Source organism: Notothenia rossii, assembly GCF_949606895.1.
Source record: "Notothenia rossii genome assembly, chromosome: 2".
Classification (NCBI taxonomy): domain Eukaryota; kingdom Metazoa; phylum Chordata; class Actinopteri; order Perciformes; family Nototheniidae; genus Notothenia; species Notothenia rossii.
The window spans coordinates 39,249,961-39,265,406 of record NC_136904.1 but is presented as its reverse complement, the minus strand read 5'-3'; the positions used below and the strand labels follow the sequence as shown (position 1 = coordinate 39,265,406).

Below are 15,446 nucleotides of genomic sequence, written 5' to 3'. Positions count from 1 at the left end.
TCTGTCTGAAACCAGAGCCCGTCTGCTCTGATTGGTTAGCTGGCCGGCTCTGTTGTGATTGGTTAACCGTTTAAGGATATCACGTACAATGTGTTGGAGAGCTAGCCAATAGAAGAGTGAGTGTTACATAGTGATGTCACTATGTTACAGAAGTAAACAGAGGAGTCCAATGGAGTCGTTTGAGGCGGTGGGGGAGGTGGGAGAGAAACTCCCTCTGGAGGGAAAACAGGGAGTTTGGCCTTTAAAGATCATTCACGTGGAAAACCCTGAAAAGCATAATAGGGCCTCTTTAAGAAAATCTATACCAAACAAGGATTTTTGATGAAGTCTGCAGAACATCGTTTGTGGACTGCTGCTTTTCTGCAGTAACACAGTACTTTATTCAGATATTTTCAAATATGTCGCCTTAATTTGCCAAATGTTGCACAATTTGGATATTGCACATTTCCATTTTGTGATTTCTCTAGCTAGAAACGTATATACTGCCTTAAATAATTAACTGAATGACTTGTCGCTATGTCAGCTCTCAATGTTGACTCTCTTGACTGTATTGTGCAATATCTCTCCAGCAGCCAATTGCTGGATCAATCTGCATGAGTTATGCTGGAAGGTAATCTGAAAATTCAAATGTAACAAAGAGTAAGGGCTGTTTCAGCAACAGTGCGATTTGTGGGAAGTAAACATGCTGAAGTTGAAAGAAGATTGCATCTGCAAAAAGTTTGATTCATTAGACATGTGTCCAACTGAAGTCAGACAAGATTGTAATTTGGTTGTACACTGCTGTTGAGCTGTGTAAGTAGCGTGGTGCAACAAAGGGACCAGTCCTTCCAAGTGGAACACACTCCCACTTACTGTGGCATTCCACTGTCCCTGTGATCTGTCCAGCTACACATCCCACACACAGCTGATCACACAGATACACACACACACAACGTTTAGCTGTCTGCTGTGTCTGTGGATAACAGGGGAGGAAAGCCTATTGTCACTCAAATCCCTCTCTGGTGAGCAGGGTTAATGAGTGCACAGCAAGGAAACAGACTCTTCTAAAAGGTTCTTCAAAATTAATACATTTTCTTAATCCTCACTTTTGCAAAGAGTTGTGATTGGGTCAATTTAAGTTAAATGTATAGGTTAATCCATAGGTCAAGGCAATGATTTCAACAGCAATATTCCCCGTAAGCACAAAAGTACAATTTATAATGTCTTAGTTGAGCCAACTCTAGTTATGTGTTTAGAACAGCTGTTTATTTTACAATCAGGGGAAGCTCGCTACTGTAATGAAAAAGGGTGCACTAGATTTCTAACACAACACAAAATGAGAGCATTGTAATTATTTTATCTCTATTTTCTTATTATTATAAGCCAAAATTGTAATTGAAAATAAAATGTGATAAATCCACCAGCACTAAAACCCTTCAACATAACTATTGGGCTCCGAACAGCCCATCAGCTGAAATGATTAAGGGCCTAATAACCTGTATCCTCATTTCTACCAAAAAAAGAAGGTAATGACTCCCTCCTCACTCAATAAAAGGCTTCATAACACAGCAAGCCGTATGTGAGCAGCTGCACACAAAAAAAACACGTCCAACACACCAACTAACATTTTCGGCAAAACATCCACCCAACTGAAGCATCAGACGGTGCTTCCTAAAAGCCTCTCCAAGACGTTTGTTGTAGAATAAGATTGTGTTTCTTGTTTATCTACATTTGGCCAAACAATAGAAATGATACTGACAGTAAGCGTTTACCTTGTACGTTATGGTTTCCTATGGTCCATGGTTCATCGGAGTCAAAGTGTGTGTCCCCGCCCATTCCAGGTCCAGGGAAGTAGGCATGAGCTAGGAAGCCTCCCTCCCCATCAAAAGGAGAGCTGTCTCCATGGAAACCCGAAGCGAAAAAGATCATAATGTCGGGCTCCTTGCGGCGTCCATATTTGATCTCCTGGTAGGGGATTTCGTCAAAGGTCAATGGGGTCACCTGCTGCCAGACTTTAAACGCCCGACGGATGGCTTCGTATGAGTTATACTCTCCAATCTTGGGAGTGTAGTTTTGGATACTGTGGTAAAAAGAGAGGAAGAGGGAAACATTTTTTACAAAAGTTTACCGGTTTGATTTTCTTTACAAACAGAAGGTTTTGATGTTACCTGTAAGTGAGGTGGCTCTTGTTCCATCTATGCCCCGTGAGGGCATAGCGTTTCCGCCGCACGTTGGTTTTGATCGGGCCTCCAAACTTGTCAGGCACACCACAGCGGGGTCTCCTCATGGCACTGAAGGAGCAAGCAACAAATGTGTGTCAGTGAATCAATGTGTTATCGTGCATTTATCATCACAGCACGAACAGTGACATTTAGACTAAATCAAGCAAGGCACCAATCACAACTCTTATCACCCGCTAAGCTACTTCTAACCGGTAAACACATCGGGTCAAGTTTGTCTCCTATTTCAATAAACACACACCCTTTCCTTTCCTAACATCTATCCATTCCCCGTCCACAGCCCTACATCCCTCCATTCCTTCTCCCATTCATCCCTTCCTCCCCACATCTCTGCAACACTTAATTCTTCCTTAAAGCCCTTCATCTTCATTCCTTCCATCCTTCTGCTATTAATAATGTCTTGCCAACATCCCTTCATCCCTACATCCCTTCGTCCCACATCCCTTCCCTCCCTACATCCCTACATCCCTTCCTCTCTTCCTCCATTCACCCTTTCACCTCCTAAATGACTTCATCCCTCATTCTTTATTCCACTCTTTCACACCATCCCTTCATTCCCTACTGCTGTCTTTTTCCTTATTTTATGTTTTTCTATTTAACCTGGTATAATCATACTTTTTGTCTCAATCCAGGGATCGTCTGGGGGCTTGTACCCCCCACCCTGAGTCTCCCTCTGCCTGGACTTCAGTTTGTCCTCCAGACCAGCCCTATAGACGAAATCACTTGTCCTTCTTCACCTCTTTCTACTTACATGACATTTCTCTAAGTCTTTAACACGCTGTTGAGACGTGGTCGTTGCTTTAAGGGACTGGTCCATATTATCTTGAGAGTTGGTGTGAGTCTTAACATACAAAAAATATTCTAGTTAATCCAGGCTAACCTGACTGTTTGTTGGTCCATCTGTCCAGTGACCTGCAGGCTGTAGAAGCGCTGCATGTCGCTGATCGCATTGGACAGGATCTGAGCCGATCGCATGGTGGACATCTGTCTGCTGGCCTGGGGCAGGTAACCGTACATCTTCAGCCATGACTGGAGACAGGAAGAAAAACACAAAAGGAGACTTTTAGAAATATCATTTTGGTTGGCTGCAATGCACAGGAAGTGGCCATCATCAATAATTAAATTGCCAAAAGCTTACGCTACACAGACATGACACTATCTCAGAAAATAAACTTTCATCATTATGAACACGGATTGTTTTATGAGCATTTGGGTGATCTATGTCAGGATTTTGAATGTCTTTTTATGGAAGCCCATTTCTGCCAAAGGGATGGAGAAAATAATGACACATTTAACGAAAAATAATGTATTTTGTTCTTTAAAACGAGAAGCTTTCATAAATAAAGAGTAGATAAGAAATTGTGTTAAAATAATTACCTTGAATCTCAAAATAATGACTTTCATATCTCGAAAAAATTAGAAGCTTTCATACGTCATCATTTAAAAATAAGTTTTTCTGTAATTTGACATACTACGTTATTATTTGTACAACGTTTCTAACCATAATCTCTTACATTAACCTTTTGTTTCATCACAGGGCAAAGAGTTTTTTTTACATTTTTCTTATCTGTATTTTTTTACTGGCAGAAATATCCTTCCATAGTCAGGCACAGCAGATACCACAGCTTTTATAACCTGATGATATGACAGAGATTTAACTTGGTACTAAGAAGGCAGGCAGGACATTAGTCTCAGAGCTGAATGTGAGCACTGTGAGCCCAACCTCATCTGGTTCTCTGGGAGCATGTAAGTGGGGGGTGGGTGTTAATGACAGACTTGATGGAGAAAACGTGATATTTGAGCCAATCACAGATGACGCTAAGTCTATCCCACCTGTTAAGAAGAAACCTAATATCACACGCACTCACACACGGGCAACCACTTGCATACTGGGTAGTCTGGGATACTAGATACGCCCACACATGGACACCCTATCCATGGTGGTGCAGGGAATGTAAAAGGGAGTGTCTGAGTGCACACATAAAGGGGTATCTGTGTGTGCATTTGTGAAATATACGCCCATCTTAGACAATGAAAAATACTGCTTGATTATCTGTGTTTACTTATCCACTCCTTAAAAACACCAACAATCTTTCAGCCTTTCTCCCTCTTACACATATACTCGGCGCACATCTTATAAAAACTGTAAATAATAAGAGCTCTAGTCATGTAGAAGTGCCACCCACCAAATGTCTTAGTGTAGGAGGTACCCCCCCTAGACGATAACTTGTATTTGCTGTACAGTAAGTGTGTCCTGAACAAACAAAATGTCCCTACAGTCCAACCAATTCCTGGAAGTGTCATCTAATGTCTACACAGCTACAATATGACTATGTTATAAAGGAAAGCTGTGGAACTGTGCTCTTCTTTAAAAACACACATTGAAAAGAGGAGTTGAAATGATCATCGCAGAGCTACTGATGTTTAAAACACCAGCTTTTAATCACTAACTGAGCCGGTTGTTTCTGTAAAAGATGCACTCAGTTTCCCTTAACATGCGGCTTAAAATGTCTAGGCATTCACACAACTGTAGTAAAGTAACTCACAGACACACTGGCCAACAGGAGCTCAAGGGAGGTAAACAAATAGTGTTTGAGTCCTCAGGCTTTGGAGCTACTGGCCAAAGGAGCTCAAAGCTTCCAAACCCTTTCCATATTTCGGTTATATCTCCAAACAATAAAGGCAGGCTTCTATGTGCTGAGCTTATATCTCCTCTTCAGGTTGATCCTCATCATTATTATTATTTGTATATGGTATTACCTTCTAGTATGCCATTATTAAACAATGCACAATCATAAACTAAACACTTGTTTTATTGAATACATGTTATGTCAACCTATACCCCTATTTATCATCACTGGGCATTCTTAAATGTTGTTATACTACTCGATATTTACGTAAATACTTCACTTTTGTCACTTTAGCTCCTGTAGTAACTGTACTACATCAATGTTTTTCTGTCCCTTTTCTATATTCTTTTGTCCAATAGTTATTATTGTAAATCTATTATTTTTAATAGCTAACTACACTTCGTCAATCTTTTACATATCTCTTATTATTGAACATTGAGACGCACTTATGTACAATATTGTCAAGCATTTAGGTGTTACATAATTGTAATTGTTTATTATTTCCTTTGCATAAAGAAATGAGAAAAACTCTTTATGTATGCTATGTATAAATTATTCCCTCTCTGTTTCTCATCTTCAATGTTTCTCTTTCTTGAAGATACAGCTCTGTGAATGAGTGTGTAGTAGGAGAGGGTAAACTGGATGTGACCCTGACCCACCTCTGCCTTTAGTTAAGGAAGCTCACACACACACACACACACACACACACACACACACACACACACACACACACACACACTCACACACACTCACACACACACACACACTCCCTAAAACAAACTTCCTGAAACACTATCTTAATACTCTCTCACGAACAGGCACACAAGCTAGAAAACAGGTGGCAGGGTTCACAAAAAACCTCTGTTCATCGCACAAAACGTAATCATACATGTAGTTACCGCTACAGAATAGCTAAGACAACACAAACATCACAACAGTATACCAGGCTAACATTAACTCAACACAAAAAACTGGTTGATAAGCGCCGCCACTCCAGTTTCTGTTGTTATGCCCATGAAGTTTTCCATTCTTGCCCGGCATAAAATGCACGTAACAATGATAGCTGTGGCAGATTAACCATTCTGAACTTTAATTAATGTTTGACCACAGGTCATTCATTTCAGACAGAGGCGAACAGAGTTATTTCAATGTTATTTATGATAGTTTTGGTCTAACAAACATGGCCAAAAACAGGCTTCTTCTCTCATTTCAACCGTCACCTCACCAGCACTTGAATTAAAAAATAAAAATAAAATATTTTAACTTGAAGCTCTTGGAGCGACAGCAAAAAAAGGCAGAGGGGTCAGAAAAAAGTTGCTGGTTGCGGTGGACCCATGTGCTCACTCCTCAGTAAAAACAACTAAAGTACACTGTCACTTAGAAATAGGCAGTATTTGGACCCAGGCCCTGGAATGGAAACGTGGTGGACTCTGTATCTGGTTACATTTGCAATGCTAGGAGTGGACAATCACTGTAAAAGGGAGAGTTTCAGTCAATGGTCAAATAATGAAACCTTACCAAATAATGTAATCACAGCAGCTGTATGAAAATATAATGTAATAACAAAAATGTTACAATTCCACTAGGATAGACTTAACAAACATGTCCCCAAAAGAAAGAAAATCTTTAACGAGCTGATTAGTAATAAGCAGTAGGCTATTGATTGTAGATTCATGTCAGCTAATGTACTTCAAATTTCATACTGCCTAAAGATAAAAACAAAGCACTCGCTGAAATGCACCCGCTAACGGTCATCCAACCAAAGCAGTTTCAAATTGTTATCGAGAGCTGCAGTCAGGACGTATTTTTGAAGGCCAACCCAGAAGTAAGCATTGCAACGGCTCCCTTGACAAAAAGCGATGTGTCTTTCCATTGGACTGTGAAAAAGGACAGAATGTAAGGCCACGGCCCCATGAGGACGCATACAGCAAAACGCATAGGATTAACGCATTCGCAAAAAAGCTTCCGTCCACACGCAATATTCACCGGATAGTGTCTGTCTACACGAGACAGCTCCGTTTAGCTCCAACCGCTGGAAAAAGCAGCAGTACATATGCCGAGCCTGTACGTGGCGCTGTAACATCCTCCACAAAAGCAGTGAAGAAGCATGGTTGTCATGGTTGCCCTTCTGTTTGTTTTCCGCGGTGGGGGCCGAGGAAACCGGGCAGTTTTTCGCCAGTCAACGTGTGTTAAAGTTGAAATCTTCCGGAAAAAATGATAAAAGTGCCAGTCAAAGGTCTTCTTTATTATTTATTGAGCTTTAAAACAAATGAATAACGCATCTATATAATATAATAATAAAATACACGGAGCCTCTCTTTTTCCCCCCTCTCTTCTGACAGCGTAAGTGTCTGTAAAAATAAACATATTTATAACTAGTTTAGGTAGTTTGAGAGGTAATTAAAAATAGCTAAGGGTGATGATCTGACTTGAAGTGTGTGTTTTGCTCCTTTCCCCGCTGCATCACAGCGGCAGGAGCTGCAGGTAGGCAGAGCTGCGTGTCTCCGTCCTGTCAGATTAGACTTCACTCGCGTTTATGTCCATATCGAGAGAAAGATAAATAATCAGAATTCAGTGTGCTGTTTACTTTGACGCGGGGGTGAGCAGCAGAGGTGGGGAGAGGCGGGGCTATTGCGTCATCATTATCAGAAAATGATCGTATAGGGCGTACACACACAGCCGTTGGACCCCCCAGAGCGTTGCGTATGCCGTGCTATCCACCTTGGGACCTGTTATCGTTACCGCAGTTGTTTACTGTCATATTCGGTCGTCCTAGTGTGGCAGAACGGTCTATATGACACTAAACAGTAACGCAAACGACCGCTATCGTCCTCGTGGGGCCGGGGCCTAAGTGTTACGACCCCCTCCACTCCTATAGGGGTCTGTGTGTGTGTTCTCTGCCTGCTGGCTCTTAGGCCCCGGCCACACGAGGACGAAAACGGTCGTTTGCGTTACTGTTTAGTGTCATATAGACCGTTCGGCAACACGAAGACGACCGAATATGACAGTAAACAACTGGGGAAACGATAACGGGTCCCAAGGTGGATAGAACGGCATACGCAACGCTCTGGGGGGTCCAACGGCTCCGTGTGTACGCCTTATACGATCATTTTCTGATAATGATGACGCAATAGCCCCGCCTTTCCCCACCTCTGCTGCTCACCCCCGCATCAAAGTAAACTGCACACTGAATTCAGATGATTTATCTTTCTCTCGATATGGACATAAACGCGAGTGAAGTCTAATCTGACAGGACGGAGACACGCAGCTCTGCTCACCTGCAGCTCCTCCCGCTGTGATGCAGCGGTGAACTGAGCAAAACACACACTTCAAGTCAGATCATCACCCTTAGCTATTTTAATTACCTCTCAAACTACCTAAACTAGTTATAAATATGTTTATTTTTACTGTCGGGTCACTCATTACTGGATCAGCTGCTGCTTGAGACAAACACTGTTGCTGTCAGAAGAGAGGGAGGGAAAAGAGAGGCTCCGTGTATTTTATTATTATATTATATAGATTTGTTATTCATTTGTGTTAAAAATCAATAAATAACAAAAAAGAACTTTGACCGGTACTTTTATAATTTTGTCCGGAAGATTAAAACTTTAATACACGTTGACTGGCGAAAAACTCTGCCCGGATCCCTCGGCCCCCACCGCGGAGAATAAACAGAAGGGCAACCATGACAACCATGCTTCTTCGCTGCTTTTGTGGAGGGAGTTACAGCGCCACGTACAGGCTCCTGCATATGTACTGCAGCTTCTCCAGCGGTTGGAGCTAAACGGAGCTGTCTCGTGTGGACAGACACTATCCGGTGAACATTGTGTGTGGACGGAAGCTTTTTTGCGATTGCGTTTGCGTTAATCCTATGCGTTCAGCCGTATGCGTCCTCGTGTTTCAGGTGATCCAAGTCATCATCCTGTCTATTGTGAATAAGTGAAATCTGGTTGTTTGGGAGAAATAAACGAGTGTGGTGAGTAGGCTGTTTGCTTTTGTTGTTTGGATAATGTTAGCTAACGCCTAAAACAAAGAGTTGTGTGTTGTGTCGCAAAGCTGGTTGTGATGGTTATTTTGTGGTAGAGTTTTGGTTGTCCTGTGCAAAATCTCCAGCAAACACACGTTTATGATACATACACATTCGGTTGTTTAAGTATCACAGGAAAATCTCCACATATTAATCCGACTATGATTATTGAGGGTAAATGCATACAACAGACGTGTTAAACTAACAGCTATAAACAAACTGTCTTCACGTCACCATTGCTAAACTAAAGGCGGCTAAGCTAAAGGCGGCTAAGCTAAAGGCGGCTAAGCTAAAGGCAGCTAAACTTCGGCGGGATGACGTTTAGTCGTCTCATTTAACTTGTTGGCAACTGCCGTTTTTATGACCGATAGAAGCTTCAGACATTCGCTAGTGGTGTACTTACTGAGATATTTTGTGTTGTACGTGTTTTACAACTCAAAGGGAACATCTCTAGCTTGTGTGAGGGTTTTAGGACTCAATACTGCGCCACTCTAGTCCCGAATTCCCATAAAGGTAATCAAAAGAAGAAGCCAACCTAGTGTCCTGTGTAATCTCCTACATGTGTCTTTTTCCAGCTGCTTCCTTCCCCTGCTCCTCTGTGATCAGCATCTCCATATGGTACTCATTGCTGCAGTGATAGCACTTGATACAAAAGGGAAATGCCTTTATGTTAGCTGAATCTGATCTTGTATCTACACACCCTTTCTCTGTTCCCTGTGTTTACAGCAGGTTGTGGTTTGGACAAGGGAAGAGCTATAGTGCTGTTTGGAAGATGTATGGAGGCGTTTGAACCCCCCCCCCCCCTCCTCAAACCCATTCGTCTTAAACAGTCAAGTCTCAGTATGGCCACTCACCTTCCCTCATAAGCTGGGCGGAATACAAAGCAAGTTTTAGACAACAGGAGGAGTGTGTGTGTGTGTGTGTGTGTGTGTGTGTGTGTGTGTGTGTGTGTGTGTGTGTGTGTGTGTGTGTGTGTGTGTGTGTGTGTGTGTGTGTGTGTGTGTGTGTGTGTGTGTGTGTGTGTGTGTGTGTGTGTGTGTGTGTGTGTGTGTGTGTGTGTGTGTGTGTGTGTGTGTGTGTGTGTGTGTGTGTGTGTGTGTGTGTGTGTGTGTGTGTGTGTACGCTTGGCCTCGTATATTAAATGGTCTTTCAAAGAGTCCTTGAGCTTACCTGCCAAAACAAGACCCAGCAATATACAAGGAGTTATAAAACCTGCCAGCTGTGTGTGTTGGAGTGTGTGTGTGTGTCCACCCCAATGTCAGCCAAGATACTAACAGAGCTTTTATTTTAAGGCTTGGTACGCTGCCATCTCCTACCCCTCAAAGTCTTACCAACAGGACGGATAAGTAAATTGAGTTTTGAGAGCGAGACAAAGATAGCAGGAGGAAGAGAATTTCATTAGTTCAATTTGAAGATTTCACGCAGCGCACATGGAGTTAGAGAGGAAAACGGATACAAGGCTCAAGACTGCAAGTTATTTACTCTAGCATTCGTGCACCAGGAGTACAAATATTCTCTTGATGTTTATAGTTTGTATTATTAAGTTGTCATTTAAATGTAGTTGAGTAAAAAGTACAATATTTGCTACAGAATTGTACTCGTATAAAAGCATTATGTATACTTAAAGGGGCTCTGTTATGCTTTTTGGGGTTTTCCCTTTGCTGTTTTGTGTTATATTGTTTTTTGTGAACGCAAATGGTCTGCAAAGTCTAAATCCCAAAGTTCCCAGAGAGAGTTCCTCTCATAGACACTACACTCCCATGTTAGTAGCACCAGTGCTAGAAAAGTTAGTCTGAATCCCTGATGACACGGCCCTTTTAAAAAACATGATTTGGCAAAGAGCAGAAATGCCCAATGCATAACCCTATTACATGCTCAGAGATTCCCGTTCCCATCTCATATCATCCCCCTGTCCCATCCCATCCCTTGAGCAATGTCAGAGTTGTGGAAGTGGTGATAGCCAATCACTGGGGGGGAAAGGGGCTGGAATGTGGAGGGACGGTACGTTGCAGATTACATGAATACAAAGAGGATACGGATTGAGGAAGTTGTGGTGTTATGTGCAGCAATAAGTCACTGATTACCACTTCCCAACTGTTACTCTGCTTTAACATATCGTTGTTGTACACCTTTTGCATACTCTTTCTACAGCTTTCTCTTATCACGTTTCTTTATGGGCTTATCCGCTCTCTTTCTCCTATTGGCAAGTTTTCTCTCACAGTTCTTTCTCTTCAGACAAGAGGGTCCATTGTATTTCCTAAGATGCCTTGGAGTCCCAGGCCCAGCGTGTGTGTGTGTGTGTGTGTGTGTGTGTGTGTGTGTGTGTGTGTGTGTGTGTGTGTGTGTGTGTGTGTGTGTGTGTGTGTGTGTGTGTGTGTGTGTGTGTGTGTGTGTGTGTGTGTGTGTGTGTGTGTGTGTGTGTGTGTGTGTGTGTGTGTGTGTGTGTGTGTGTGTGTGTGTGTGTGTGTGTGTGTGTGTGTGTGTTACAGAACAGCTGTCACATTCAGCCATCACATGCTGCACAGCTGAGACTGATCGTCAACTTTCTATATCCATCTTGGTCTCTCTTTCCGGCTTTTATAAATAAATTTGCCCATTTCCCCTTTTTGAATTAAGATTTTTAAAATGCTCGCCACACACAAAATCTTTCCCTTTTCCGTCATTCTTCTTCCTTCCCACTTCATCCTTTTTGTCCAGACAGAGTAGGAGTAAAGGTCTCGGGCCAACTCCTCAACACATGGATTAAACCACAACTGACAAGTGAGGATCAGATTTAATTTTAGATTTCAGTATGTGAAGAAACTGTATAGTAGTCAGGGGCGCCGCCAGGGATTTTGGGCCCCATGAAAAGATATCACATTGGGCCCCACCACCAGACCCAGGCCACGCCAACCAAGCACAATTGCTGTAACCACACCTCCAGAACCCAACCCACTCATTTATGCTTTAAATAACTCTACCTGTACAGGCTTGCCTCTATCTTGTAGTCCAATACTAACCGCACAATACTTACTGACACTGAGCTGTGAACATATAACACTGGGCAGACGTGCAACATTCTACAGTAGAATTCACTATTTGATATAAGACTAAAATTCCTGACAATAGATCTCAATAGTCATCTTTTATGGTGTACATGCCTTTTTAATAACATTTTTGAATGGAACATTCATAAATCTAAATAAATATAACTTAAATATACATGACCTCTTAAAATAAAATAAAGTGAACATTAACACCAATATTATCATTTATAAAATGCTATAACAAAAAAAATAACATAAGCAGCAGATTTTTTTATTAAATAAAATACATACCAACTACAAAATAAGCGGGTATTAAAGTGTAAACGGACAACAAAACGGAAATGGAAGTGAAAAGGCCTGATGGTGGTGGTAAATTAGAGCCTATTACCTGTTCTCAGTCTTTTTCTCATCATGCGTCTTCTGTGTGATCCAATATCGCTACCATAGCCTTGCCCTTCAACAGTTATTGCGAGCCGTTGCTCAGCCGTAAACTCACCAAGAGTCCAGCGCCTAGCCTTCTTACAGGCTAAGTCACTGATCAAGTCCTTGAAGTCCAGCCTTCTAGCCAACTGGCTTTCAATGGACAGCATGGCAAGACTGCAAAGCATTATGGGGGGACAGCGCTGCGGAGCCTGAATATGGATCTGTTGGTCCTGGCACCAGGGGGAGGGACAACTGATTTAGTATGAATAGCCGCTAAAAATGTACCTGCATTTATTAAATGTCAGCTAAAAGAGGAGTGAAATGAAAAATCTCTTCATTTTCTGTGAAGATATTAACAGTACTTAATGTCAGCAAAACATTACAATTATTATTTACAATGGACTAAGCTTAGCTAACAGACTAATTTCCACCATGGACCACCCGCCTTTTCTTTTGAAAAACTGGGTGACATACTGTCACCCTTTAGTCCCTCTCTCTTGTCTTTCTCTCCTTTCTTTTCTTTCTTGAAAGCCTGACTTTGTGAGTGGTTGAGACATGGCACACACGTAAGTACTAACATCCCTGCTCCTCACATGCTCTCACTCTTTGCCAGAAAGAGCGGTGCCGCACATCATTTGGAGGCAGGACCAAACCATTACATGTAAATAGAGAGGGGTGTACAGAGGCTTTGGATAATTAACTTTTGGCAGAAAAAAAGTGAAATGATTCGTAAGTGCAGTGAGTACATTATCAATTTAACTTTATATTAATGTTAATTGTTGATGATTGATGAAAGGTTACTTAAAAAATGTTTCTTAATGTTCTAAAAATGTTTGGGGCACCTTTCAGTCACGGGCCCTTAGAATCGTCCTAACCGTTCACCCCCTTATGGCGCCCCTGGGTGTAATGTAGACTCAACACAATCCAACACAGTGTGGGTTTGTGTCACAGATACAGGCTGCTTTGAACCAAACAAAACAACACTTTTACGTGTAGTGTCATTTTATATGTTGATCTAAGTCCTTCTTTACCCGTTCTTTATTTTAGAAAGTACACTATACGGCATGTATAGCTGTTTCGAGAGAAAACAAATGTTCCCCTTGGACTCCAGAGAAACATTCACCTTCCCTGCTCCAGACAAACAGTTAGTTCCTAAATTCAGAGTCTCTCCTATCAAATGATTAGTGGTAAGGCTGAAGATTAGCAGTCCCATCAACCGACAACAGCAAGACATCTTTAAGTCATCAAGTGCAAATTGCAGCTAATACAAGCTTCTGTCATTTGCCATACTTGTCAGAATAAAAGTGATTTAAATCTCAGATATAAATGCAAACACTTTATGTTGCTTTTAAATCACATTTAAATCATCGTAAATTGTCAGAATAAAAGCAACAGGTGCTTATTACATTTCTCCACTGAGGCAATACAACAAAATTGTGCTGTTTCACAATCCAAGGATAAGCCTTTGCGGACCATTTACATGCAAAATAAATAACAATACAACTAAATACAGTAAAGGGAAAACCCCAAAAAGCATAATAGGGCCCCTTGAAGACAATCAACAGTAGGGCTGCTCAATTAATCATATTTGAATCGTAATTACGATTTTGGCTTGCAACGATTATGAAAACAACATAATCGAAATAAAACGATTATTGCTTTTTTTTTCAGTTGAATTATACTTAAAGTTAGGGGTAATCAACTGTTAAAAACATACTGTTGAAATTTATTTTTCAATAAATTGATGTTTTCAAAGTAAATGGATGATCGTTTTTAATAATCGTGATATCAATTATTGACCCAAATAATCGAGATTATGATTTTTGTCATAATCGAGAGGCCCTAATCAACAGTGTTCTGTACCTGAAGTATTGCTGTTCTCTCTATTTTACCCATGTTGTGTAATAAGTTTGTTATTATAAACATAGCCATCCAGTAAAGAACTGACTGGTGGAAACAATATCGGTTGTTGGCGTTCAGTTCAAGAATATCCTATTTGTAGGTTGGCGAGTCTTTCTAATCCATAAGCCTTAAAGGAAGGGTCCAGTCATTAGATAGTTAATACAAACTTTTTAGTGAAACATTATGTTTAAACCATACCCTGAAGAAATCAGCGATATTCCCCGGTAAATAATGATTTTATAGCTCTTTTTTATCAAAACCTGTATATTCCGTCAGGCAGCTGCCATTTTGGCCATTTTCAGTAGTCACATGATCCGATAAACTAGGTCGTGACGTCATCTATGCGTTCACTTTGTAAACACGACAGCTCATTCGACGAAAACATGGCGGAGTATTTGAGTTCGGACTCGTCAGCCGAGGAAGAAGTTTTGAGCAATGTGGAGAGATTGGATGGGGGAATTCATCCATACAGGTTCGAGCCAAGTGGCCAGAACCCTCAGGAATCCAGGGACAGTGACGATGAGGATGAACAGCGCGGTGATCTTGCTGGAGACGATCCCTTTACTCGTGCAATTGATTTCGGGGGGCGAGTAGGGAGACCTGTACATGAATGGTGTACTTGCGATCGGTGTGTAGCCATGGACAATCCTCTTATGAACATATGTTGTCATGAGCTTGAAAATAAACTGTTCACAGACGACTTGGATTGCATATGTTTACACAGGGAATTCGACACTGTGGTGTTAGAAAAAGCTGTATTGAGAACAGCACTGGTTGCCATGAAGGATGTGAAATGCACCTCTTTGGTTGAACCAATAAATGAAAGGTGGGTAAATTTGACGGGTACAGCCCTTTCTTCTTAGCATTATATACTCTACAATTATTATTATTATTAATATTATTATTATTAATGGACATATCAACTAAAGACATTTTATTTAGTTAGGAAGTTCTGGATTAAAGATTGAATTGACTTTATCAAAAGTTTTATAATGACGTTTACATTCTAGGAGGAAATGATTTTCATCCTCAATCTCATGGCAATGTTTGCACAACCTGTCATTTACAGGAGTATTTGTGTATCGACCATATTCAATAAGAAGTTTATGGTTGTTAATTCTAAAGCGTGTCAAATGGATTCTGTCTACAATTGCATGGCAAGGACAATGACAGATAATTTTCAAAACCAAAACTTTACTAAGTATAGCCATGATAAAAG

The 15,446-nt window shown here is 41.2% G+C and overlaps 2 protein-coding genes across 6 annotated transcripts in view; one reads left to right on the top strand and one right to left on the bottom strand.

The window, feature by feature from the left end:
* The window catches only part of mmp15b (matrix metallopeptidase 15b), an 84,076-nt gene that overhangs the window by 22,721 nt on the left and 45,909 nt on the right, over window positions 1–15,446 (bottom strand). For all 3 annotated transcript variants that reach the window (XM_079664856.1, XM_079664857.1, XM_079664855.1), the window contains exons 2-4: window positions 3,100–3,248; window positions 2,148–2,270; window positions 1,752–2,059 (exon numbers count right to left, since the gene is read on the bottom strand). In XM_079664856.1, coding sequence (XP_079520982.1) covers window positions 1,752–2,059; window positions 2,148–2,270; window positions 3,100–3,236 — 568 coding nt within the window. In that variant the 5' untranslated portion in view covers window positions 3,237–3,248. The remainder of the gene's footprint in view (window positions 1–1,751; window positions 2,060–2,147; window positions 2,271–3,099; window positions 3,249–15,446) is intronic.
* The window catches only part of LOC307029152 (adhesion G-protein coupled receptor G5-like), a 40,456-nt gene that overhangs the window by 1,634 nt on the left and 23,376 nt on the right, over window positions 1–15,446 (top strand). Inside the window, exon 1 of one of the 3 annotated variants that reach the window (XM_079664847.1) lies at window positions 8,659–8,825. The exons of the other annotated variants lie outside the window; for them this stretch is intronic. The gene's annotated coding sequence lies outside the window, so the exon portion shown is untranslated. Of the gene's footprint in view, window positions 1–8,658; window positions 8,826–15,446 lie in introns of those variants that run through there. 3 annotated transcript variants of the gene reach the window in all.